Source organism: Hyaena hyaena, unplaced genomic scaffold, assembly GCF_003009895.1.
Source record: "Hyaena hyaena isolate Hyena2069 unplaced genomic scaffold, ASM300989v1 scaffold_372, whole genome shotgun sequence".
Classification (NCBI taxonomy): domain Eukaryota; kingdom Metazoa; phylum Chordata; class Mammalia; order Carnivora; family Hyaenidae; genus Hyaena; species Hyaena hyaena.
This window is the reverse complement of record NW_024081004.1, coordinates 1339194-1366543: the sequence shown is the minus strand read 5'-3', so window position 1 is coordinate 1366543 and position 27350 is coordinate 1339194. Positions and strand designations below refer to the sequence as shown.

Genomic DNA, 27350 nt, shown 5'->3' with positions numbered 1-27350 from the left:
GAAATAGCCTAGAAGAATTAAACATCCATTTTTCTCATAAATATGTTACACTTTCCCTAAAGAGAGGACATTAATGAACCATGATCAATATTGGTTTCCTCTAAACACACACACACACACACACACACACACACATACACAGATGGGGGATACACAGATGGGAGGGTGTGCTGATCTGTACTATTCTGTACATACTCTTGTGGCTATCACACAAGAAAAACTGTAAAAACAGTTGCCCTGATGCAGTGCCATCTGTAGTCACTGAATGAGGTGAGGCTCTCTGACCCACCAAAATGAAAATACCCATGTCTTTCTCATGGTGAGCTAACAAACAGGCAACTCACATGACGAAAAGAAATGCAGCCAAGAATACAGTGTGAACTTTGATTCAAAAGTTCTTCTTCACCAGAGTCCATTCATAGGCTGTTTTAGGAATTGCCAAAGTTCCTAAAACTGTCAGGAAAAATTCTGTGTGCATACATTTTGCTACAGAAAACATTTACAGCTTCAGTGCAGGAGTTGGCAGACTTTTTCTCAAAAGGGCCAGATAATGAGTATTTTAAGCTTTGTGGGCCACACGGTCTCTGCTGCAACTATTTAACTCTACCACTGTAGCACAATAGCAGCCACAGACAATAGTAAATGGTAAATGAACAGGCATAGCTGTTTCCAATAAAGCTTTTATTTACAAAATCAGGGTGCAGGCTGGATTTGGCCCGCAGCTGTAGTTTGCCAACCCATTGTATTCCATCCATACTCTTAGTCATTTTCTTCTATGAATCAAAGACTTAAGTCCAAGTCTTCCTAGTTCCTGAGCGATTTTAAAATCCATTTGAACACATTCAAGAGATAAATTCAGTCTCTTTAATCTACTCAACTCCAGTGACCTCTTCTTCCAACACCTTTTAGCAGCCCCAACTATGTAACTCTGCCATTACCACAAATAGTTCCTTTTCTGAAGCCATGTATTGCCAATACTTATTGTTTTAACACATATTTTTCAGCTGATATGTGCTAGGCACTAGATATTCCATTTACTGGTCACATAACTTTCTATCTTCCAGTTCTTCAACTTTTTTTTTTTTTTAATTTTCAATATCGACCACACTCCTTAGGCATAAACCTGAGAGTCCTCTTGATTTACCTACAATGACCAATCTTTATTCTGGAATAACTCCCTCCTCCCCCATCACTGTATTCCATTCAAACACCTAGCCTCCCAAATAAGATTCAAGTGTATCATACAAATATACAGAATGACGTCTGCAAATCTATATTCTATAGCCCTTAACACTCTCACATTTCTTCTAGTCATTTTTCTCTCACAACCCTCAACAGCTTCTAAGTCTTTACTATCATACTGAAGGCTTCATCACTACATCTCCTGACACAAAACTAATGACCCTGCCACTAGATGGTGGAACTTTCAGTTTCCTACCTAAGTCCCACGGCCTATAAACAAATGTGGGTATGAGCCCTCCACAACCCCACCATTCCCAATGTAAATATATTCCCTCCTCTCACTGAAAGCCAACTCCTGCTTGCTCTTATGTGTGATCACAACCACTAACACCTCCTCATGTATTTGCATTATTACCTGGCACATTTAGTTTTTGCAGAACTGTATTAGTTATCAATGCTGTGTAAGAAATCACCAAACTTAGCTAATAAATTGGAGGTGGTTTAAGCCCCTAACAGTTTTGGAGGTCAGAAGTCCACTGGATTCCTTGCTTAGGGTCTCACAGACTGAAATTAGGATGGTGATAGGGCTGCATTCCTCTCTGGAAGCTCTGGGCAAAAATCTGCTTCCAGGCTTACTAGGTTGCTGGTAGAATCGAAGTTCCTCATAATTGTAGGACTGAGATGCCCATTTCCTTGCTGTCAGCTGGGGGCTGCTCTCAATATCTAGAAGCTGTGTGCTTTCCTTGTCACATGGATTACTCCATCTTCAAAGCCAGCAAATGAGAATCCTTCTCATGTTGAATCTAAATTAAACAAAAGCCATGCCTGCAAATGTTTGCAAAATAATCCCCTCTTTATTTGTAACTCCTGATGAAATGGCTAAGGAGTAATATCCTTAAGCTTCCTAGAGGTCACCTGGTTTGGTTGAGAAAATCTGTAAGGCATACATTAATTTCCTGAAAAAGCCTTTATTTAGTATAACTGAGTAATCTGACCTTATGATCTTTCAGAGGTTTTAGCAAAAGGTTATATATACACCCTTGGTTTCTTCTCTGTGCTATACTTCAAGAAGTAATTTCTTCATTTTAACATTATTTGCCATCTGGATAGGCTCAAAATAAACTAAATCCTCTAGTACTGGTACCTCTCTAATAATCTATTTAACTTTATTCTCTCATATATTACTATGAGCAGCAAGAGGCAACCAGGCAGCACCTTCAACACTTTGCTCAGAAATCACCTTAGCTATATACCCAACTCACCCATGTAAGTCTGTTTACATCTTCAAAGCCAGCAACAAGGACTCTCCCTCAGGTCAAATCCCTCCCACATTTCAAATATCTTTTGCCAGGAATAGCCCAATCCTTTTAAGGGCCCACTGGATTAGACAGGATCCACTGAAGATAATCTTCCTTTCTCAACTATGCCATTCAACATAATCTAATCATAGGGTGTTAGGTCCTGTTAATAGTTCATATCCATACTCAAGGGGAAGAGCAGGGAATCTTGGGGGTCATCTTAGAACTCTGCCTACAACCATGACTATGAATGTAGCAATTCTGAAACTACTTTCTATGCACAGTAGCAATGAACAAATGAATTAATATAGTGATGATATTATAAGCCAAACTTCTCACTGTTGGAGAAGTGAAATACAAATATAGAATGGGGAAAGGCTAGGAAGTTAGATTAGAATTACTGGATAGATCAGTGCAAACTCATGATTTTATATGTGTGTGTGTATATATATGTGTGTATATAAAATAAAATATAAAATAAAAAATATATAAATATATATATATATATACATTTGGTTGTTTGGTTTACCTCCCATCCCAGCTCTCTCTCCTGAAATAGTCTAGAGGCAATGGTGCCCCAGCATCAGTGAACATACCCAGTGCCAAGATCTAGATTCATAAACAGAATTCCCTATTAAAAGGAGCCAGGGATCAATAGAGAAATGGGTAACATTAGAGCAGGAAAAGTACAAGATGAGCCAGGAACATTTTGTTGTGCCAAAATTTATGAAAGTACCCCAAAAGTGACAGGGATGTGTCAAAAGGACATAAACCAGTGTTAGGGAGTGTCTATTAGATAAAAAGCTCTGGAAATATTCAGAAATTGGAAAGAAACACAATGTGCTTCAAATCACTGCACTTTTTGGGAGTTTATATTTGTGGTTAAAACCATCAGTTAAAACTGCTTACAGAAACAAAAATATACCTAGAATTCACAGTTTAAAATGTTTTACTTCTTAGGAAATCATATTTACCCTTAAAGGATATGACTAATATGTTTCATCTCCAAATAATAATAGAAAATTTTTGGAGTGGCTGGAGCTCAGAATAACTACATGTACTATCCAAATATAAATAAATATTTGAAAACATGTTTTTCCTGTAATTATTTATAAAGCTTCTAATTTCCATAATTAAAGGATATTCAAGGAGAGATTGCCCTGTTAAAAACCCAAGCATTCTAGGGTCCTCTACCACTTTGGTCATGTAATTAAGAAAGAAATTCAACAGAATTGTTTTGATGTTGAAGAGAAAAATGGTTGAAGATAATCCAAGGGAAATGCACTTAACAATATTAACTCTAGATGAACTGACAAAAGGAAGTTTAATAAATGAAATTCTAAGATTATAATTATAGGAATTCACTTATTAATAATCTATGAAAACACTTTTTAATTTAACATAATTCTGATTTGTTATGGAGTTTTGATGTATAGAAATACTTCTCAGTGAAGGACAGACATTTAATAGTCACACATTTGTAGGATGTGGGCCAAAGAGGTCCATTTGAATCCCAGGCAAAGTGTGTGTGTAAGACTTCAAAGTAAGTGAGAAAAACACTCTCTGATTGGAAGTAATGTACCAAAATTCTGGTTTAGAATAAATGAGTTTTAGATGACAATACAACTAAGATTTTAAAGTATGCTTTTGAATAGTTTAAAGGTTGATTCCTTCTTATCCTTGTCCTACTTTCTTAATGTTAAAAAAGAGACAACAAACACAAAATGGAGTCACTTATGTTAAGACCAAAGCACCAAAAAAGAAACTTAACACCTAACCTAAGTACTGTTTCAAACTCTCCCAGGAGAGTAATCTTAACCAGTCAGTCTGGAATTTCCTGATCAGCACCAGTGAGGTTTTCCAACCAATAGACCCGTTTGTTCCCCCAAAAGGAAGGCATAACCTTGGAGGAAATAATCCTTTTTTCCCCCCTCTTTTTAAATTCTTTGTCCCACCCTCTCTCTGCCTTTGAAAACATTCCCTTTTGTATATCTCCTTGTAACTTCTTTAGACTATTTACTAGAAGAGATGCTGCCAAATTCACAAATCATTGAATAAAAACAATAGGAGCGTTAAATTTACTCAGTTGGATTTCTTTTGAATTTAACACTACTTACCTAAACCCAAAGAAGATCCTATTTTCCCCACATACAATAAACAATAATCTCATGAACTCCAGACCAGTGATCTTCATGTTTAAAAAAAAACAAAAACAAAAACAAAAACAGCAGAACCTGATTTACAAAGGATATCTTATGAAAAACTCGAACACATAAAACAGATAAAACCAGAACTCCTCAGGCTGAAGTAAGAAGCCCTCTGCCCCTCACCCCCATCCCCAAGGCCTATCCTTGCACCTTACTGCAGACCCTGCAGCACTCACACATAACCTCAAGATGGCAGAACATACAAAACGTGACTCCAAGCAATAACTGATGTAAAGGTTCTGCTATGATCAGAAAACACGTTTTTCATATGCATAAGGAAAATACAGACATACAGAACCTGAAATGTTCTAAATGATTATATTTGGGTAGTAGAATTATGAGTTATTTTTTCTTTTCCAAATTTTCTATAATTGACAGGAATTACTGTTAGAAACCCAATAAACTTTATTTTTTCAAGATGTAAGTGTAATTATTCTCCCTGTAATCCACTGTGTTGTAGTATACAACAGAAAAAAGCACTTCTGTATCATTATGACTATACTTAAAAATACATACACATACACACACAGTGATGTAAAGATTAGCGATGCAAATTTAACAATATAATTAGAGGCCTGTTTATATTTAAAGTACATAATATTTTAATCACAAGAGATCAGATATACTTAATTGTTTCCTTTAATGTCCTATTCATTGCCATTTCCAGTAAAGCCACAGTTACTAATTACTCTTGGAATCAGAAAAGAGGTTAAAAAGTTAAGGGAAAAAAAAGTGTCCCATGAAATTGACTACTTTCAAACAATAATTCTTTCATTTCCAAAACCCATTACTCAAGCCAAAGATTGCAATTAAGATACCAGTAACATTTCCTAGACAAGTAAATAGTCAATTAATTATATTTGCTTCTAGGAAATGGAAAGAGTAAATATTAACCATGATTCTGAAATCAAAATGGAAATATTAGGCAAAGTGGGATAAGTTATAGTACATGGTTACAATATATAGTCTTTTTTTGCACATATAATAACTAAAATTTTTTCCCAGTTTTATTGAGAAATACTTGACATACATCACTGTGTAAGTTTAAGGCATATAGCATGATAATATGATTTACATATATTATGGAACAATTATCACAATAGGTTCAGCCAACATCCCTCATCTCATACATATACAATATAAAGAAGAAAAAAAAAAAAGAGTTCTCCTTGTGATGAGAACTCTTTGGATTTACTTTCATAACAACTTTCCTATATATCATCCAGTATTATATTCATAATGTTGTACATTATTACACCCCTAATTATAACCCTAGTACTTATTTATCATATAACTATGAATTTGTACCTTTTGACTTCCCTCTTCCAATTCCCTCATCCCTCACCTTCAGCCTCTGGTAACCACATGTATGATGTCCTTTCCTGTGAGTCTGTGGTCTTTGTTGGGGGGGAGGGGGGTGGTGGTGTTTTTTACATTCCACATTTAAGTGAGATCATACAGTATTTCTCTACCCGTCTGGTTTATTTCATTTAGCATAACGCCTCAAGTTCCATCCATGCCGTTGTAAACGGTAGCATTTCCTCATCTTTTATGGCTGAATAATATTCCACCCCATATGTGTGTGTGTGTATTATACCACAACTTTTTATCCATTTATCCATCGATAGACACAGGTTGTTTCCATGTATTGGTTATTGCAAATGACACTGCTATGAACATAGAGGAGCAGATATCTTTTCAAACTCATGTTTTTATTTCCTTTGGATATATACCCAAAAGAAAAATTGCCAGATCATATGGTAGTTCTAGTTTTAACTTTTTTTGAGAATCTTCTATACTGTTTTCCACAATGGCTACCCCAATTACAATCCCACCAACACTGCAAGGTTTCCCTTTTCTCTTCGTCTACACCAGCATTTGTTATCTCTTGTCTTTTTGATAATGGCCATTCTAACAGGCATGAGGTGATATTTCACTGTGGTTTTAATTTGCATTTCCCTAAAGTCATATTGAGCATCTTTTCATGTACTTGTTGGCCTTTAGTACATCTTCCTCAGAAAATATCTATTCAGGTCCTTTGCCCATTTTTTTTTTAATGTTTTATTTATTTCTAGGAGAGAGAGAGAGAGAGACAGCGTGAGCAGGGGAGGGTCAGAGAGAGAGGGAGTCACAGACTGAAACAGGCTCCAGGCTCTGAGCTGGCAGCCAGCACAGAGCCCGACGCGGGGCTCGAACCCATGAACCGCGAGATCACGACCTAAGCGAAAGTCGGACGCTTAACCGACTAAGCCACCCAGGCGCCCCTCCTTTGCCCATTTTTTAATTGAGTTCATTTTCTTTTGTTCTTGCTATTGAGCTGTCTGAGTTCTTTACAAAATTTGGATATTAACCCCTTATCAGATTTGTGATTAGACACAGAAGGAATCAATCTCAACATAATAAAGGCCATACATAACAAGCTGACAGCTAAAATCATACTCAATGGTGAAAGGTTAAAAGCTCTTCATCTAAGATCAGGAACAAGGGACAATGGTGCCCACTCTCATCATCACTCTTATTCAAGACAGTACTGGCAGTCATAACTAGAGGAATCAGATAAAAAAAGAAAATACATCAAAATCGGAAAGTAAGAGGTAAAATTGTCTCTCTTTGCAGATGACATGATTCTAAATATAGAAAATCCTAAAGATTCAACAACAAAAAATTCTTAGCTCTAACCAATGAATTCAGTTAAGTTGCAGGACACAAAATTAACATCAAAAAAATCAACAGTACTTCCATACACTAACAAAGAACTTCCTGAAAAAGAAAGAAAGAATCAATCCCACTTACAAGAGCACCAAAAACAATTAAACACATAGGAATAAACTTAACTAAGGAGGTAAAAGATAACTCTGATAACTTAATATGTTAATTTTAATTTTTTGTGTTTCTATATAGATTGGTTTGTCTACCCCTGTCCTACTTTCCTAATTATCTTATTATATGTACTGTAAGTCTGAGACTGCAGAAAGAGCCAGCAAGAGAACTAACCAGGTTCCTTTCTTCTTGAATTTTGTTAGCTAAAACTTAAATCCACAAAGTCTTCATCTTTTTATAAGGTAAGAAGCCCTGAGTGACTGAAACAATTAAGAAGAGCTTAGAGACTGGCAAAAACTTCTCTTCCTCATACTTTTTAAGAACTAATGTCTATGGTAAATACAAGCTAAAAAGAGAATAAATAGGAGGTTTCATTTCCACAAATCAGTTGTTTATAAAGTTTTGGATTCCCAAAAGCTTCAAATACAGCAGATAAAAGCAGAATTAACTGAGTCTAAGATAGGGAGACGGACCGATATCCCTATCTGCTTTCTTTCCTTACCACACTCATTCACAATATCATCTTTGGTGAAATCCTAGGGACAATGATTTTAAGGAGAGAGGAATGAGAAATTCTAATAGAATACAAGAAAAAAAGAAACTACTGAAGTCATCACTACAATATAATTGTATGCTTAAATTATATTTGAATTCTGTTTGAATCACCCCAACATATACTGGGCACTTAATACAATTAGTCAAGGGGCATCTAGGTGGCTCAGTCCATTAAGTGTCCAACTCTTGGTTTCGGTTCAGGTCATGATCTTATGATTTCGTGTGTTCGAGCCCCATGTCAGGCTGGCAGCTCGGCGCCTGCTTGGGATTCTCTGTCTCCTTCTCTCTCTGCCCCTCCCCTACTTGTACTATCTCTCTTTCTCTCAAAAATAAAATAAACTTTAAAAAGACTAAACATAAAAAATGCATGAGACTGTGATCCTCATTAGAGTTGAGAGGCACTTCCCTGGGGTTCAATAGAAGGCAATTTGAAACATAGTATATTTATTTATTCCACTAGCTTAACCAGGGCACAGTAAAGTAGATTACAGTCAATTCTCCTTAGTTGTAGTAGTTATGGTCTATAACGTTCTGTAAACACTGAATTATCAAATACAGGGTTAGGTTCCTGCAAGTCTCTGGTAACATGTTCATCAAGCAATCAATATATGACTTTGTTTATGTTTTTGTTTAAGGATAGCCATATAATAATATATATTTCTGATTCATAAACATTGAACTCCTAGCCAAGAGCACTGTAAGTTGTGCCTGAATGAAGTTTAACTAACATCTGTATTCTTGAAGGCACATCTTGGACTTCTCACACTTAGGAACATCAGACAGTGCTACAGCACTTCAGCACTATAGTTGGGGGCCATTTTAAACAGCAAAATCACCAACAAAAAGCACCTTACTAAGAAAAACGCAACACTACAGAGATCACGAAAAGCACACTTGATTAGAACATGAGAGCTGAAACAAGAAGAGCATCAGCTTTTTCAAATACTTTTTTGCCACTCTGTACAAGTGCACATCTGCAAATGACCATAAAAGAGCTGTATACTGATTGTGGGGTTATAAAAATTTTTTAGCAAATAGGTGAGTGCAAATACGGAAAGAACAAATAATGAGAATCCACTGTATTTTCTTAAGACAATCAAATCTCATATATATAAGAATTTGATTTAGTTACAAATCATGATTAGGGGTTTAGAAGAAGGTACTAGGACAGATAGGGAAGGAAAGAGTAAAAATCAAAATTAAAATTGAGGCTCAAAATTCTGCATCAATCATATCCACTGACACTAATATATATGTGGTAAATTGCATTATTGTTCCCAATCCATCACCCCTCCTGCATCCTCCAGCTTTGGCATGTGATACTGCAGTTCCTCTCACTAAAGACCTGGGCATATTTCTCCAGTGTACTGATGTTACCGACAGTCACGTGATTTGCTGTGGCCAATGGAATGTCCATGGACATATGAGCAAAGACTTCAAATGTGCTTCCAGATTTGGGGTTTCCTTCAGGCAATTTGCTAGTGGAAGCAGGAACTTAAACATATGGAAGAGACCTAGCACTAATTAACATGCAGCCAAGCCTAGCCATCCCACAGATATATTAGCAATGATAAATAAGCCATTAAGTTTGATAGAATTTATGCAGCTATAGTTAATTGATATTTAGTGTAATTTTAAAATATTAACTCACTTAAAATCTTTATGTAAAAGGTTGATGAGACTCTCATTCTTGTCCTAAAGCCTAGTACATCATAGTAAGTTTGTGGTCTGTTGTTTACAAAGATGGCTGCATCCATATCTCCCCATCCACATGATCTTTTACAATGTGATCTTGTCATTCAACCACCAAATGGTAGAGTCTGTCTCCCCTCTCCTCCAATTTGGACTGGCCCTATGATGCTACATAAGACTTGAAGCCAGACCTTATAAAATCTGAAGTTTCCATGCTAATCCTTCATTGAACCCAGTCATCAAGCAAGAAGTCAAACTCCACTAAGTCCACTACACTGTGAAAAAGCCCAAACTAGACATGTGGAAAGAGAGAGAGAGAGAGAGAGAGAGACAGAGAACACATGCTTGCTCATGCACATAGTAGGGAGGTGGAGAGAGCTGGGAGCAGGATAGATATCATGGGGAAGAGCACCAACTATAAACCATGTGAATGATGCATTTAAACTTTAAAATCATCCTAGTGCCCCAGCTGATACTATACAAAGCATAAGAACTTCCTGGTCAATCCACAGAATTGCAAGAAATAATTCATTGTTTAAAACCAGACACTAACTTATAGGATGGATGAATTATAGCAACTCAAGCAAGGTGTTAATAAATGTGGGCTGAATTAATTAAATTCACTAAAATACTGTTTAATGCTTACCTTGGTGTTCGCCATGTCCACAATATACTGGTCTCCCTTTATACATTCCATCACTTCAAAACCATCTCTGTCAATCACTTTAGCCTGAGAGCTTCCAGATACAACAAGAATCATGTCTCCTGTGTTACTATACTGCAACGACTTGATCTGATGGCTTTGTAAAAGAAAAAAGAAAACAGGTGTGTAAGACACTGGGCATAATATTTATACTTTCACTACATTAGGCACTGCCAGAAAAAAAGTTGCACAAGAGCACAAATTGATAATTCTTCAAAAGCAAGATCATCAACTTCAAATGGGTCCTCAACACTAGTGGTTACCCTGTTAGCGCTCTCCTCCCACTCACCACAGCAATCTGTTAAAATCTCTACTCATCAGGAAGAGAGAGGGAAAGGTGCTGAAGGAGTCCTGGAACAAATTATAGCAGAGAACTTCCCCGATCTGGGGAAGGAAGTAAATGTTGAAATACAGGAGGCTCAGAGGACTCCCCTCAGACGTAACTTGAATCGTTCTTCTGCACGACATATCATTGTAAAAATGGCAAAATACAAGGACAAAGAGAGAATTTTGAAAGCAGCTAGGGAGAAAAGGGCCCTCACATACAAAGGGAAACCTATCAGAGTGGTGACAGACGTATCTACAGAAACTTGGCAGGCCAGAAAGGAATGGCAGGAGATGTTCAATGTGATGAACAGTAAAAATATGCAGCCAAGAATCCTCTATCCAGCAAGCCTGTCATTCAAAGTAGAAGGAGAGATAAAAACCTTTCCAAATAAACAGAAATTGAAAGAATTTGTCACCACTAAGGCAGCCCTACAAGAAATCCTGAGGGGGATGCTCTGAAGGAAAGGTTGCAAGGAACAAAGATTCCAGAGACACCACCACAAACATGAACCCTACAAAAGATACAAAGACTCTAAACCCACATATTTCAATAATAACACTGAATGTAAATGGGCTGAATGCTCCAATCAAAAGACATAGGGTAGCAGAATGGATTAAAAAACAAAATCCATCTATATGCTGTCTACAAGAAACTCATTTTAGACGGGAAGATACCTTCAGATTAAAAGTAAGGGGATGGAGAAATATATATCATGCTACAGGAAATCAAAAGAAAGCCGGAGTAGCGATACTTATATCAGACAAACTGGACTTTAAATTAAAGACAATCACAAGAGATGAAGAAGGGCACTACATAATAATTACAGGGTCCATCCATCAGGAAGAACTAACAATCATAAATGTCTACGCACCGAATATGGGAGCACCTAAATATCTAAAACAATTAATCACAAACAGAAACAAGCTTATAGATAAGAATGTGCTAATAGCAGGGGACTTTAATACTCCGCTTACAGCAATGGATAGGTCAACCAGACAGAAAATCACTAAAGAAATAATGGACTTGAAAGACACATTGGACCAGATGGATCTGACGGATATATTTAGAACTTTACATCCTGAGGCCAGGGAATTTACTTTCTTCTCAAGTGCGCATGGCACATTCTCCAAGATAGATCACATACTGGGACATAAAGCAGCCCTCAATAAATATAAAAGAATAGAGATCATACCATGCACACTGTCAGATCACAATGCTTTGAAACTTGAAATCAATTACAGGAAGAAGTCTGGAAAACCGCCAAAAACATGGAGGTTAAAGAACACCCTTCTAAAGAATGAATGGGCCAATCAGGCAATTAGAGAGGAAATTAAAAAATATATGGAAACAAATGAAAATGAAAACACAACAATTCAAAATCTATGGGATGCGGCCAAGGCAGTCCTAAGAGGAAAGTACATTGCTCTCCAGGCCTATTTCAAGAGATTAGAAAAAGCACAAGTCCAAAATCTAACAGCTCACCTAAAGGAGCTAGAGGCAGAGCAACAAGAACGCCCTAAACCCAGTAGAAGAAGAGAAATAGTAAAAATTAGAGCAGAAATAAACAACATAGAGACCAAAGAAACAATTGAACAGATCAATGAAACCAAGAGTTGGTTTTTTGAAAAAGTAAACAAAATTGACAAACCTCTAGCCAGGCTTATCAAAAAGAAAAGAGAGAGCACCCAAATAGACAAAATTATGAATGAAAATGGACTTATTACAACCAACCCCTCAGAAATACAAGCAATTATCAGGGAATACTATGAAAAATTATATGCCAACAAATTGGACAACTTAGAAGAAATGGACAAATTCCTAAACACACACTCACTACCAAAATTCACACGGGAAGAAATAGAAAACCTGAACAGACCCATAACGAGTGAAGAAATCGAATCAGTGATCAAAAATCTCCCAACAAATAAGAGCCCTGGACCTGATGGTTTCCCTGGGGAATTCTACCAGACATTTAAAACAGAATTAATCCCAATTCTTCTCAAGCTATTCCAAAAAATAGAAGTCGAAGGAAAACTCCCGGACTCATTTTATGAAGCCAGCATCACTCTGATTCCCAAGCCAGACAGAGATCCAGCAAAAAAAGAGAACTATAGGCCAATATCCTTGATGAATACGGATGCAAAAATTCTCAACAAGATCCTTGCAAATCGAATCCAGCAGCATATCAAAAGAATCATCCACCAAGATCAAGTGGGATTCATTCCTGGGTTACAGGGCTGGTTCAACATTCGCAAATCAATCAATGTGATCCATCATATCAATAAAAGAAAAGATAAAAACCATATGATCCTGTCAATAGATGCAGAAAAAGCATTTGACAAAATACAGCATCCCTTCTTAATAAAGACTCTCGAGAAAGTTGGGATAGAAGGAACCTACTTAAACATCATCAAAGCCATCTATGAGAAGCCTTCAGCTAACATCATCCTCAACGGGGAAAAACTGAGAGCTTTCCCCCTGAGATCAGGAACACGACAGGGATGTCCACTCTCACCACTGTTGTTTAACATAGTGCTGGAAGTCCTAGCATCAGCCATCAGACAACAAAAGGAAATCAAAGGCATCAGAATTGGCAAAGAGGAAGTCAAACTTTCACTCTTCGCAGATGACATGATACTCTACATAGAAAACCCGACAGACTCCACCAGAAGCCTACTAGAACTGATCCAAGAATTCAGCCAAGTTGCAGGGTACAAAATCAACGTACAGAAATCGGTTGCATTTTTATACACCAATAATGAAGCAACAGAAAGAGAAATCAAGAAACTGATCCCATTCACAATTGCACAAAAAACCATAAAATACCTCGGAATAAACCTAACCAAGGATACAAGAGATCTGTATGATGAAAACTATAGAAAACTTATGAAGGAAATTGAAGAAGACACAAAGAAATGGAAAAACATTCCATGCTCATGGATAGGAAGAATAAATATAGTTAAGATGTCATTACTACCTAAAGCACTCTACACATTCAATGCAATTCCAATCAAAATTGCACCAGCATACTTCTCAAAACTAGAACAAACTATCCAAAAATTTGTATGGAACCACAAAAGACCCCGAATAGCCAAAGTAATACTGAAAAATAAAACCAAAACGGGAGGTATCACCATCCCAGACTTCAGCCTCTACTACAAAGCTGTCATCCTCAAGACAGTATGGTATTGGCACAAAAACAGACACATAGACCAATGGAACAGAATTGAGAACTCAGAAGTGGACCCAAAAGTATACAGCCAACTGATCTTTGACAAAGCAGGAAAGAATATCCAATGGAAAAAAGACAGCCTTTTTAACAGATGGTGTTGGGAGAACTGGACAGCAACATGCAGAAGAATGAAACTAGATCATTTTCTCACACCATGCACAAAAATCAACTCAAAATGGATAAAGGACCTGAACGTGAGACAGGAAACTATCAACACCCTAGAGGAGAAAGCAGGAAACAACCTCCTTGACCTCCACCGCAGCAACTTCTTACTTGACACATCCCCAAAAGCAAGGGAATCAAGAGCAAAAATAAACTGTTGGGACCTCATCAAGATTAAAAGCTTCTGCACAGCCAAGGAAACAACCCAGAAAATTAATAGGCAACCAACGGAATGGGAAAAGATAGTTGCAAATGACATATCAGATAAAGGGTTAATATCCAGAATCTATAAGGAACTCACCAAACTACACGCCCGAAAAACAAACAACCCAGTGAAGAAATGGGCAGAAGACATGAACAGACACTTCTCCAAAGAGGACATCCAGATGGCCAACAGACACATGAAACGATGCTCAGCATCCCTCCTCATCAGGGAAATACAAATCAAAACCACACTGAGATACCACCTCACGCCAGTCAGAGTGGCTAAAATGAGCAAATCAGAGAACTCTAGATGCTGGCGAGGATGTGGAGAAACGGGCACCCTCCTACACTGTTGGTGGGAATGTAAACTGGTACAGCCCCTCTGGAAAACAGTGTGGAGGTTCCTCAGGAAACTAACAATAGAACTCCCTTATGACCCAGCAATAGCACTGCTAGGAATTTACCCAAGGGATACAGAAATGCTGAGGCATAGGAGCACATGTACCCCAATGTTCATAGTAGCACTCTCCACAATAGCTAAAACATGGAAAGAGACTAAGTGTCCATCATTGGACGAATGGATCAAAAAGATGTGGTTTATTCTATAATATGGAATACTACATGGCAATGAGAAACAATGAAATCTGGCCATGTGTAGCAACATGGATGGACCTTGAGGGTGTCATGCTGAGCGAAATAAGTCAGGCAGAGAAGGACAAATATCGTATGTTTGCACATATAGGAGGATTAGGAGGAACTTAACTAAGGAACAAGGGGGAGAAGAAGGGGGGAAATGGTGGGGGAAAGGGAGAGAGGCAAACCATGAGAGACTCTTGAATCCTGACAAAAACTGAGGACTGATGGATGTGGGGGGGAGGAGGGATGGGCATGGAGGAGGACACTTGTGGGGATGAGCACTGAGTGTTATGTGGAAACTAATTTGACAATAAACTATTTGTACAAAAATAAAAAATAAAAAAAAAAATAAAGTTACTTCATGGCTAAATATAAAAAAAAAAAATCTCTACTCACCAACCAACTCCCCCCCCCACCTTCAGCTGTTGATTTGGCTGGTTCTTTCCCAAAAGAAACAAACAACAACTGGCTCAACTTCCTCTTACTAGTGTTATAATCTTATCTGCATCTGAACACCTCTCTCCCTCCTCCTCTTTGATTACAATAGTGGATGTAAACCTCTTCCTGCCCAAGGCAAATCTTAGACCTATATTCTGTATCCCATCCCTTCCAGTCTTCTCAGGAAGGTATACGGATTCTCCCCACCATGTCCCCCTCACAGGTAAGGCACTTGAATAAGCTTTCATCTCCTCCTTTATTCCTCTGATACTATGGTATCCCTTCCATTCTCACTGCTCTACTCATTCCCCCAGCTTCCAGGATTTGATATGCTGATGGCTACCCAAGGAACTCCCTCATCCAAGATTATGTTACCATTCCAAAGTAGCCCACATTCAATGCCAACATTCAGTAAAATGGCCCAGCCCTCTGTTTCAGTCTCGGATATGTTCGAAGAATTATACCAACTTCAGATCTCCCTGTGGGATCAGCTGTGGCTGCTTCTGCCATTGCATGACGCTGCAATTTCTGCACCTTCCCTTGCACCTTCTCTCACAGGGGCTGATCTCATGAGCACTCCTCAAATGACCTTCTGCATGCAAATCCCAAAGTTTTAAAGTATGTTTCTGGAGAATCTGACCTGAGAGAGTTGGTACCAAAAATGGTCCTATGAAGACAATTCCAAAATGAGACCCTGGAGGGGTATTCATCACTGACTTGGCTAAGAGTGAGGACCCCATCACGGGTGGTACAGAGTCCCCACAGTGCTGCAACAGTGAAGCTGCAAGTGCCACAACTTCACTGTGAAGAGACAGACACTGGCTGCTGTGCTATTTCAGGCATCTGAGAGGTACGGGAAAAGGAAGAACTGAAACAACTACAGAACTGAATAGCTATTACCTGAGGTAGTCAGTGCAATGAACAAAGACAATGAAAGGCTGAGACTGACTCATTCACCAAGTAAAGACTATAGTGTGAGAGCCAGAGGGCCTCTCTGGCAGCCTATAAAGACAGACCTATAAAGACAGGGTTATTGTCCCTGTCAGGTAAGTGAATGATCTGGTAAAGCATCTTTTTCTACCTCTATTAGGAAGCAGGACCAAAAGCAGTTGACATTCGCAGGTGACAAACAGCAGCACACATGTGCACGCTTGAGCCAGGGCTACATTTCTTTTCTGGCCCTTTGTCTTAACATACTCAGAAAAGACCTGGACCATCTGGACAATGTGAAGAAATTCATGCTGGTCCATTATCTAGATGACATCATGCTAACTGAATGAGGTGAGCAAAAACTCAAGTACATTGGTGAGAAACATGATCTCTAGAAGATGACAGCTAAACCCTAGGAAAGATCAAGAGATGGAGATAAGGAAATGTGGGGAGGATGCATGTGGACAGACACACAAAAGTGGACACCAAATACGAAGCTCTTTGTATCACATGTTAATCCCAGAGGACATCAACGCTGAAAGAGGCAATAAACCACGCAAAGTGAGTTGGCCAGTTCAGTTGAGATTAGCTAGCTTTTGTCATCATCCACGTCACTGTTAATGCATTAGGCTTATAAATGAAATGGCAGTGGAAGAAGGGATGGAAGTTATGCATGGGACCAATGGTAACTCTCCAAAGTGGACCTATTATTGCTAAAGGTCCAACCTGTCAGTAACTGAAGCCTATGATGAGCCCCACTCCCAAAAGCAGTACTAAACTAATGGAAAATATGGACTATGAAAAACTGTAATGAGTATATGGGAAAAAATAGAGCAGAGAGGACTGAAAATGTGTACCAAGGAGACAGATAAATATTTTAAATAGTATCATCAGGAAGTAAGTGACTGAGTGGGTTATGAAGTGAGGGAGTAGGCTATGACAACACTTTGAGGAAGAGTGTTCTAAGAAGAAACAATAGCTATTAGAAAGGACCTGCAGCAAGGGTGTACCTGGCATTTCCCCAATGTAACTGCAGCAGAGTGTGCAACCAAGCAGGAGTTGGGGAGGTCAGAATGCAGCAGGTGGGGCGTTGCAGATCATGGAGGGCCATGTAAGCCCCTGAAAGGACCTTGGCATTTGTTCTCTCTGAGAGAAAAGAGAAGAAACCACCAGAATGCTTTGAGTTGAGCAAGGACGCAATCTGACCTACACTATACAGAACCATTTTTTTGTGCCTGGACCATTTTGCACTCTGAAGTCTGTGGGCTCCTTCTTAGTATATTTTCTAAACATCTTTTAAAAAACTGCATTAGGCATATAATGGAAACCAGCTATAAAGAAAAAACTATTAAAATAATTTTTTAAATTTGTGATATAATATGTGAGTTTCTGTACTACTGCATCACTAACCTAGAGGCAGATCTATAATTTCAAAACAATGACAAGCATAAACAATATGTATTTCAATGTATCTATAGCAATGATAATATAATAAGACAGCATCTGAAATTTGCAGGTATGCCTGTGACTTTGTTGCCTAGTTTCATAATTAAAGGAAATGACAAAAATCAGTTAGTGGTTAATGAAAAGAAATAATTTTTTATTCAAGTTCACAGAAATTGGGAATACCAGATATTGTACTTATGAATCAAGGAATTTAAAATAACTATAATTAAGAAATTAGATGACAAAGTAGATAACATATACACAGAACTGAAAATCACAAAAAAAGAAATACGCAGACATTTTAGAATGAAAACTACAATAACTGAAATTTAGAACTAATGGAGAGGTTTAACAGGTGAGAAGTACTGGTTAAAAGATTATTTTTAGACTGAAGCATAGTGAGAAAAAATGGAAGATGCAAGAGAAAACATAAGGAAAATATGAGATATGGTGAAAAAGCCTCACATTAGACTTGTAGAATGGAAAGAGAGAGAAGCAATATGTGAAGAGGTGACCATCAAAATTTTGGAAAAATGATAAGACAGTAACACAGAGATTCAACAAGTACTATAATCCTCAATAGGGTAGCAAAAAAAAAAAAACAAAAAAACAACACCCAGGCACATCACAGGAAAAATGCTAAATAAAAGTCAAGAGATGAAAGTGAAACCCTACAAACACTTTTTTCCAAACATGTTTTCAACAGGAAATTCAAAGTAAAACTAAAGATACCACTGTATATGCACCAAATGACTAAAATGTAAAAGGCTAATAATACCAAGTATATTACTGGGACTGTGAAATGAAAAAATTCTACCTTCAGAGATAAAGGAAGCTGTCACATCAACAGCTGCAATATATGAGACTGTCACCATTCTGCATATTATAAGATGAACACTTCCTAATACAACTTTCTGCGATAGTAGAAATGTTCTACATCTGTGTTGTCTATTATCATAACTACTAACCTCATGTTTCTATCAAGCACTAGAAATATGGCTAGTGCAACTAAGGAAATTAATTTTTAATTTTATTTAATTCAAATTTAAATAGCTACATATGAACAGTGCAGCTGTGAACAATATGAAATAAATATAAAACAGTCTCAAGAACAACAGAATATTCTTATTGGCTCATAAAACAGATGAAAAATGAAATACAAAGTAAAATGTCCTTTAAAAAAAAGAAAATCTGGGAGGCACCTGGGTAGCTCAGTCAGTTAAGCATCTGATTTCAGCTCAGGTCATGATCCCATGGTTCATGGGTTCGAGCTCCACATCCTAATCTGTGCTGACAGCTCAGAGCCTGGAGCCTGCTTCAGATTCTGTCTTCTTCCTCTCTATCTCGTGCTCGGTCTCTCCAAAAGTAAGTAAACATCAAAAAAATAAAAAAGAAAATCTGGGTGTCTGGGTGGCTCAGTCAGAAAAGCATGCAACTCGATCTCAGGGTAATGAGTTCGAGCCCCACATTGGGGGGTGACTTAAATAAACAGAGGGGACTTTAAATAAATCTTAAAAAAAGATGTCTTAAAAAAATGAATTATTCTTCCTGACTAGTTACTAAATCCAAATCAGATATTTACCAATGAAACTGCTCTTTGGCACAGCTACCACTAACTAGGAACTGGTGCTCAAAAATTATACTGACCATTTATTTCTCCTAAAATGGTGACATTCTAGCTGATAGTTTTTGAGATATTTATTCTTGAATAAAGCCATTCTTAAGGCACTGATTTAAAGTTAACTCCAATGCAAAGATAATCCAAACAAAGATCCGAGCGTGCTCTGAGGTTAGAGTGTGTGACACTGTGAGTAATTTCACAATGCCCCCGATCAAAGGGTCAATCAAGGTAGAGGAGAAATTGAAGCTCCCACACCAGATGCTCATGAGAAAGAAACCTAGAAAAGTAAATGCGGTGCTATTGCCCGGGTACTTCCTTCCTAAAAAGAAAAGCCTCTCTGGTCTATCACATTTTCCTAAAATGCTGGGAAGGAATGAGGTCCTTAGCAAAATTCTGACCAGAATCCCAAATTTAAATGTTAACTCCATAAGGAGGCACCAATAATAATAAGATATAAAATTGTATGTTTCATCACCAGATATGCCAGTTGTCCATTTATTGCCTCTTAGTTCCAAATTCATCCTTCACTGCCTGCTTTGCAAAAATAAATTTGGGCCCTCTAACCATCTTTCGTTTGCCCACTGACATGAAGTTTTGAGGTAGAGGGTACTACAGAGACATCGCAGGAGGAAGGGGCTTTCCTCCCTGGGTCTAATGTGTTGCTGCTGGTGGGCTCTAGCACCTCACATGGCTTCCCACATGTCTGGCTCCTGCAGCTTGAGCAGCTGGTCTATACCAAGCTGCTGAGGTACCTCGTAGTCAGTAACACCCAGCTGCTTCCCCCCTCTGTAACAGTGACTCTGGCTATGCAAGTTTTGAAAAGTTCTGTCACAACAACTTCCTTATCATTTAATGAACCAAAGCCTTATCCTCTCAAATGTCTGGACCTCAGTCCTAAAGGCATCTACTTTGAATGCTCTATCTCTGCCCTAGGGGTAAAAGATACTCTTTTTTTTATTATTATTTTTAATGTTTATTTACTTTTGAGAGAAAGACAGAGGCATGAGCATGGGAAGGGCAGAGAGAGAGAGACACAGAATCCAAAATAGGCTCCAGGCTCTGAGCTGTCAGCACAGAGCCTGATGTAGGGCTCAAACCCAAAGACCATGAGATCATGACCTGAGCCAAAGTCAGACATCCAAATGACTGAGCCACCCAGGTGTCCCATTATAAATGCTCTTTTTATCTGCTATTCCTACCCTCTCTAGACTACTCTTTACTTTGGATTAGCCAATCCCTCATTTCTCAAATCTTCTGTTATAGTTAGTAATCTTTAAAATAAACTTTCCATTTTCAAATTGCTCTGTGATTTCTCTCTACTTATCAGATCCTAATTAATATACTAAATTTCAAGTGACTGATTAGAAAGTGAGAAAATTATTGGCTGTTTAGTCCAGTTTGTTTATATATACACTTGCACATAAATTTGTATGTATAAAAATGCATAAACTAGACTAAACAGCCAATATATACAATTATATATATGTGTAATATATAATACATATGTAAATGTAATATATACACATATAAACATATAAACAAACAGATCAGACTTTTGATAATTAGATAGTTCAGACTGCTAAAACAAAGTAGTTCACAGGGTATATCCCTGTTAACAGTACTCTCACTTTGGAGAAGTCGGTTTTCTTTACTAACCACAAAAGATCAAGTACTACGTGAGATCACTTTGTTTTCCCTGGTGAATCATTTTTATTTCTCTTTAGAAGTAACAATCTAAAAAAACAGAGCAAAATTTAAGAAGACAAGGTAGTAAAAACAGTGGCTCCATTTCTCTGGCTATGTGCTCTATGAAATTGCTCTATTTATATTTGGAGGGAAATAACAAAATTTCAATGATCCCACACTAATAGTCACCTCATTTTAGCTGCATAAGCAAACTTAATGTTTTCCCTCTGTGTCACTGTTTCATGTGCTCTCTTTGTCAACATTAAAATGAAAAGTTAAGCATCAAGTTCACCATTCCTGTCCCACTTCGCTCTTAATTCTGCTAGCCACAGAGTTAAAAGGACAGGATTAAGAGTCATTAGACACAGTACTAAGGAGAATTAAAGGGCTTCTTCAAGGGGTATAACATCTGCTCCTCAAATTCCTGCCTAAACAACTAAGATTCCGATCAAAGAGAAAAGAGGGAAAGCCAATCTGACAGTAAACTAGAGTCATGAGGAAGTGAATGTTCTCTCAGGGAGTAACTCTGACACCAGAGGAAGGCTTAGTAACATTGCACAATTCTTTCTGTGAAGTTATTCATGGGGCAAGTGGGAGTCTATGAGTGTAAGTGGAGGGGAATGGGAAGGTGAAGATTGAGGATCCTTTTAAGTAGTTTTTGCTCAGCTAGCAAAACAAGCTGGGACATGCAAGACAGATAAACACAGCTGTCTGGGGCTGTCACTTGGGGCTCAGGAGCCAACGTGTCCTGATGTAGTGAAAAGTGCACCGGAATGTGAGTCAGGAGGCCAGGGATCCAAGTCCTCACTCTGCTGCTAAGTAGCTGTGTGATGATGAACAAGCCCTCCAGCCTCACTAGGCTCAGTCTCCTCATCCTTTGGAAAATTAATTGATGCAACTAGTTGGCAGCAACATGAAGAGATGCTCCTGAGACAGAGTTCACGTACTCAGTTTGCTGAGTTCTAGTTTCTTCCACTGAAAAAAAATCAGGAGAGGGGTGCATGGGTGGCTCAGTCCATTGAGTGTCTGACTTCAGCTCAGGTCATGATCTCACAGTTCATGAGTTCGAGCCCCATGCCGGGCTCCCTTGTGTCAGCACAGAGCTTGCTTCAGATTCTCTGCCCCCTCTCTCTCTCCCCTCCCCTGCTCGCATGCTCTTTCCCTCTCTCTCTTTCAAAAATAAACAGTTTTTAAAATTATTTTTTAAAATATCAGGAGAAATAATTCAGACTTAGGGTGAGGATTAAAAACACTATACTTAGTGTGACACAGTATGTGAAATGAGTAGTTGCTAGTATTATTACTTCTCAATTTCCAAGATCTCTATAAGATTATCTGACAGGTATGGGGCGCCTGGGTGGCTCAGTCAGTTAAGTGGCTGACTTCAGCTCAGGTCATGATCTCACAGCTTGTGGTTTCGAGCCCCGCATCAGGATCTCTGCTGACAGCTTGGAGCCTGGAGCCTGCTTCAGATTCTGTGTGTGTGTGTCTCTCTCTGTACCTCCCTTGCTCCCACTCTCTCTCTCTCTCTCAAAAAATAAACACTAAAAAAAATTAAAAAAAAAAAAAAAGATTATCTGACAGGTATAAAATCTTGGTAGTCAACTATAATGAATACATTCAAATTGAATACACTATTTCAAGTTCATTACAAGTCAAGTTAATGTAAGTTTATCACATTTTAATGATCTATTAACCAAAATATTCATGAGAAATGTTCTTACATCATTTCTGATTTCTGCACCCACTCAAAAACTCAAGTCTTAGGTCAAATGTGTCTACCACATTCTTGGAAATGAAATACACTAATAGTTACAGAAAACATAGCTTCAGATTTGTATGCCATCTTCCAGGTATCAATATATATTATCTAGTGCTGGGAATAGGGCAAGAAAGCAAGAGACCTAAAGCAGGGCCATCAAAATTCTCTATATGAGAATATCAGAAAATACTAATTTATTCCATGCCAAAATAAATCTTTAGCTACTTCAATATTTTAGCTTTAATTTAAGAAGAGATTTCCAGAGAGGGAGAAAAAGATGATGGGCATTGAGGAGGGCAGTTGTTGGGATGAGCACTGAGTGTTGTATGTAAGCAATGAATCACACAATCTACCCCCAAAACCAAGAGTACACTGTATATACTGTATGTTAGCCAACTTGACAATAAATTATATTAAAAAAAGTATAGGTTTCAAATGCAAAATTAATTAAGAATACATCACTAATCAACTTAAACATACCAAACATACATACATATACATATATTTTTTTTTTACTAAAGTAACTCTATAACCCTTCCCTTCCATTAAAACACATATTCTTATTTAGAAATGTGATAGAATTACTCTATCACTCAATCAAGTATAGATTAATAGCTTCGTGACTTTATAAGATTTCACAGTCAAGTTCCATGTTAAAATAGGATACTCAGTACAAAACAAACAAACAAAACATCCAAAGGCAAGGAACCAAAATACCTAAACAATACGTTTTCATGTCTTCTGAGGATCAGAAGGATCCAAAAACAATCTTCTGAGGACCAAAAACAACCAGCCAATGAGAATGACTAGCAAAAGCTAAGTCTTTGTTCTGATTATTCCCAATAGCTTCCTTTATGATAATGTTGATGCTAAAAATAACTCAAGTCTTAATTCTAGTAGCAGAACCACCTCAGGATTTCACACTGAATAAAAAGGTGTTGAGGGAGCACATACAAGAGGGCCCTACTTTATTAGAGAGCTTCTCTGGAAAAGCAACATTTGGGTAGAGACCTAAGCATAAGGAGCTACATGTTTGTGAGAGTGGAACAGGTAGCAGGAAGTATTAAAGAGCATTCTAAACAGAAAACAAAGTACATACTGTGTAAAAATCTCTCAGCCATTCTGCTAGGGCATAATAGGGAAAGGGAAGAAACAGGCAGTGGCCAGATCACAAGGACCATTATAAACCATGGCAAGGCATTTGGGTTTTAGTCAAAATGCATCAGGAAGGCATGACAGGGATTCAGCAGGAATAGTAGGGGAAACAGTCAAGAGACTGATGCAGACTTCTAAGAGAGGTATAAGCTTGAGGTGAACCCTAAGGGAGGGAATGTAAAAGAAACTGTAGAGGCAGGAGGAATAAGAAGCGTAGTACCTAGCGAATGGAGGATAGGTACAATGCATATAAGTGCTTTTTTCTCCAAATCTTGCATCAGAATTCACACTTTACATCTGACAGATATTATCAAACTGTTCTATGTGGGAAAGAAATTTAGTAAATGATATCCCATTTTTGCCTTCTCCCCACATTGGAAAGTATGGATTTTTTCCTCCTTTAAGAGTCTTAGAGATGACCAGTAGTATACCTCATTAGCATTTAGTTTTTCCTTTCTTTTATCATTAGTGAAGTTAAGTATCCATGCTTATTGGCTAGTTATATTTCCCCTGTTGTCACCTGTTAATTCATTTCCTTTGACTAGCTTTAATTTTCAAATATCCCTTTCCTTACTGATTTGCAAAAACTACGTATTAAGGATAGCAGTCCATTACTTTCAATGAGTATTCCAACTTTTTTTGAGTTTATAGTTTGTCTTTTCATTTTCTTTATGTTCCTTTTGTTTTCTGAAGTATAAAAAGATCCTTTTAATTATAACAGCAATTAATACTGTTTTGCGATGCCATGTAAAAGTAGAAAGTGAAAGTTCCTCTTTTCCCAGCCAGAGTACACTTGCATTCAAAGGACAGAACCTCCCAAACTTTCCCTAGTAACTGAAAAACATACTTATGTAAATTAGATATTACAAAACGGGAATTTTTTTTGAAAAATGTTCTTTTTTATTTAATAAACATTTGTGGGAATCTTTCTATCTAAAAAAATTTTAAATTTTTTTGGTTTAGAGTAACAAAAGCAGAAAATAGGCAAGGACAGAAAACAATATTTAAAAGTACATTAAAGCTACTTGAAAAGACATTAATATGAAAATGAAAAACAAGCTTTAAACTGAGAGGAAATATTTGTGATACATAAATCTTATGAAGAACTTTTTCAACCAACCTGAGAAAACAACTCAATTTTTTAAATGGGCAAAAGATTTGGACAGCTTACCAAAGAAGACATAGCAATCAAAGACCTAAAAAGATGTTCAACATCACAAATCATGAAACTTCAATTTAAAACCATTTACATATTACTACATACTAAAAACAATGGCTAAAAGTTTTAAAACATTGATACTACTAAGCATAGCTAAGGATGTAAATTAAATAGAGCTTATACAATGCTGCTTAGAAAGCAAAACGGTACACGCACTTTGAAAAGTTTGACAATTTCTTACAAAGTTGACATACATATACCATATGAGCCAAAAATTCACTCTAAAGTATTTCCCCAAGAATATTAAAACAAGTATCTACAAAAAGACCTGTAAAAAAATATTTACAGCAGTTTCATTCACATCTCCAAAAACTGGAAGCAACCCAAATGTCTATGAATTGGTGAACAGATAAATAATCTGTAGTATATTTATAAAAGGAATACTACAAAGCAATAAAAATGGAAAATCCTACTAAGAGAGGCAAAACCAGAATCAGATCAGTGGTTGCCTGGGTGTCAAAAGCAGGGATTGACCACAAAGTGACTAGAGGGAACTTTGGGGGATAATGAAAATCTTCTTTATCTTAGCTGTGGTACCAATAATGTGACTGTATGCATTTCTAGAAACTCCAAGAATTGCACACTTAAAAAGAATAAATTCTACTGTATATAAATTATGCCTGAATAAATAGGACTTTTAAAAGTTCATTAAAACCAATGAGGAACTGGATTAAAACAGCAAGAAATTAGTAGGGTAGGTTGGTTGAAGGGATTTTTAATGAAAATAAAAAAGAGAAAGAAAGAATGAAAACAGAGTCAGGTAAAAAAGGGAAAAGGATAGATAACAGGGAATCAAAATTAGATAGTCAATACTCTTAAAGAAAGGAGATCAAAAGAGAGAACAGCCTAAAGAGCTGTCCAAATTCCTAGAGGTATAATCCAATTTTATGATACTAACAAAAACTTAGTAATGGGAAATAATACTTGAAAGATATGAGAGATATCAACTTGTGAGAGTCTGTCCACTAAAATTCATGTTAAATTACTAAGATAATAAGAACTAGTATTTACTGAGTGCTGCTTGACCAAGTGCCAGGCCCTGTGCTGCATACATTATTTCATTTAAACATTACCATAACCCAAAAAATGGATATTGTTAAATCTATTTTACAGGCTAGGAAGCCAAGTAATTAAAAATAATTTGCCTAGTCATACAGCAACTGAACTGGCCAAGAAGACAGAGTTCAGATTCAGACTTACAGGACTCAGAATCCATGTTCTTGCCCACCATGCACATTGACTCTATAGTCAAATTTAGTTGTAAAGTTTAATTTTACATAAATCAGTCTGCTATGGAAAAGAAAAAGAGGGGCAAATGCTTATGGAAGACTGGGAAAATAAAGACATGTCCCCACCCCACTATAACTGACAGTCATGACATAAACTCAGCTGAATTTGCAAAGAAGATGGTGTAAAATGTCCAGTGGCGATTCATCCATTCTAATTTCTAGTTAACAGAAAATTTTAAATTTCTGAATCTAGGATTAACTTAGGAAGGCAAAATACTAGAAAAAGGTATTATTTTTCTTTGAACTCTGAATTGTTTAATCAAAAAAAGGAATAGATACATGCCAAGAAATGCATGAGCCACTTCCAAAAGTAAAAATCACAGCTCAGTGGCAATGAATTTTAATACAAAATAATGGAAATCATAAGATGCAATAAAACTCATTAACCAGTTATCTTAAAAACACATGACCTGTTCGGTTTGTTTGGTTTTTAAAAGGGCTAAACAGATCAGCCTGAAGCCTGATGCCCAATGCATCACCAATAGTGCAGAGCCACAGATTTCAAAAAACTGCCTTTTTCTACTTGCCCTTCACTGACAGGGAGGGTTTAAGCCAAAGAATTAAGGTCTTCGAGGAAAAGAAATCTTTTTGCTCCTTTATTTTTGAAAAGATAGGTATACTTGGTAAAAATGGTCTTTAATTCTACACAAGAAACTGTTTAAGAAAAATGACAATATTCTATTATTTACAACTTATTTAACGAAGAGTAACTTCCTACTATCTGCCCAACAGTATTCCAGGTGCTAGAATATAAATAAACCAATGTGAAAAACAGGTCATGTCTA

At 37.3% G+C, this 27350-nt stretch overlaps 1 protein-coding gene across 1 annotated transcript in view; it reads right to left on the bottom strand.

The window, feature by feature from the left end:
• WDR70 (WD repeat domain 70) overlaps window positions 1-27350 on the bottom strand; it is a 290059-nt gene that overhangs the window by 184531 nt on the left and 78178 nt on the right. The window contains exon 8 of the mRNA XM_039250525.1: window positions 10401-10554. Coding sequence (XP_039106456.1) covers window positions 10401-10554 — 154 coding nt within the window. The remainder of the gene's footprint in view (window positions 1-10400; window positions 10555-27350) is intronic.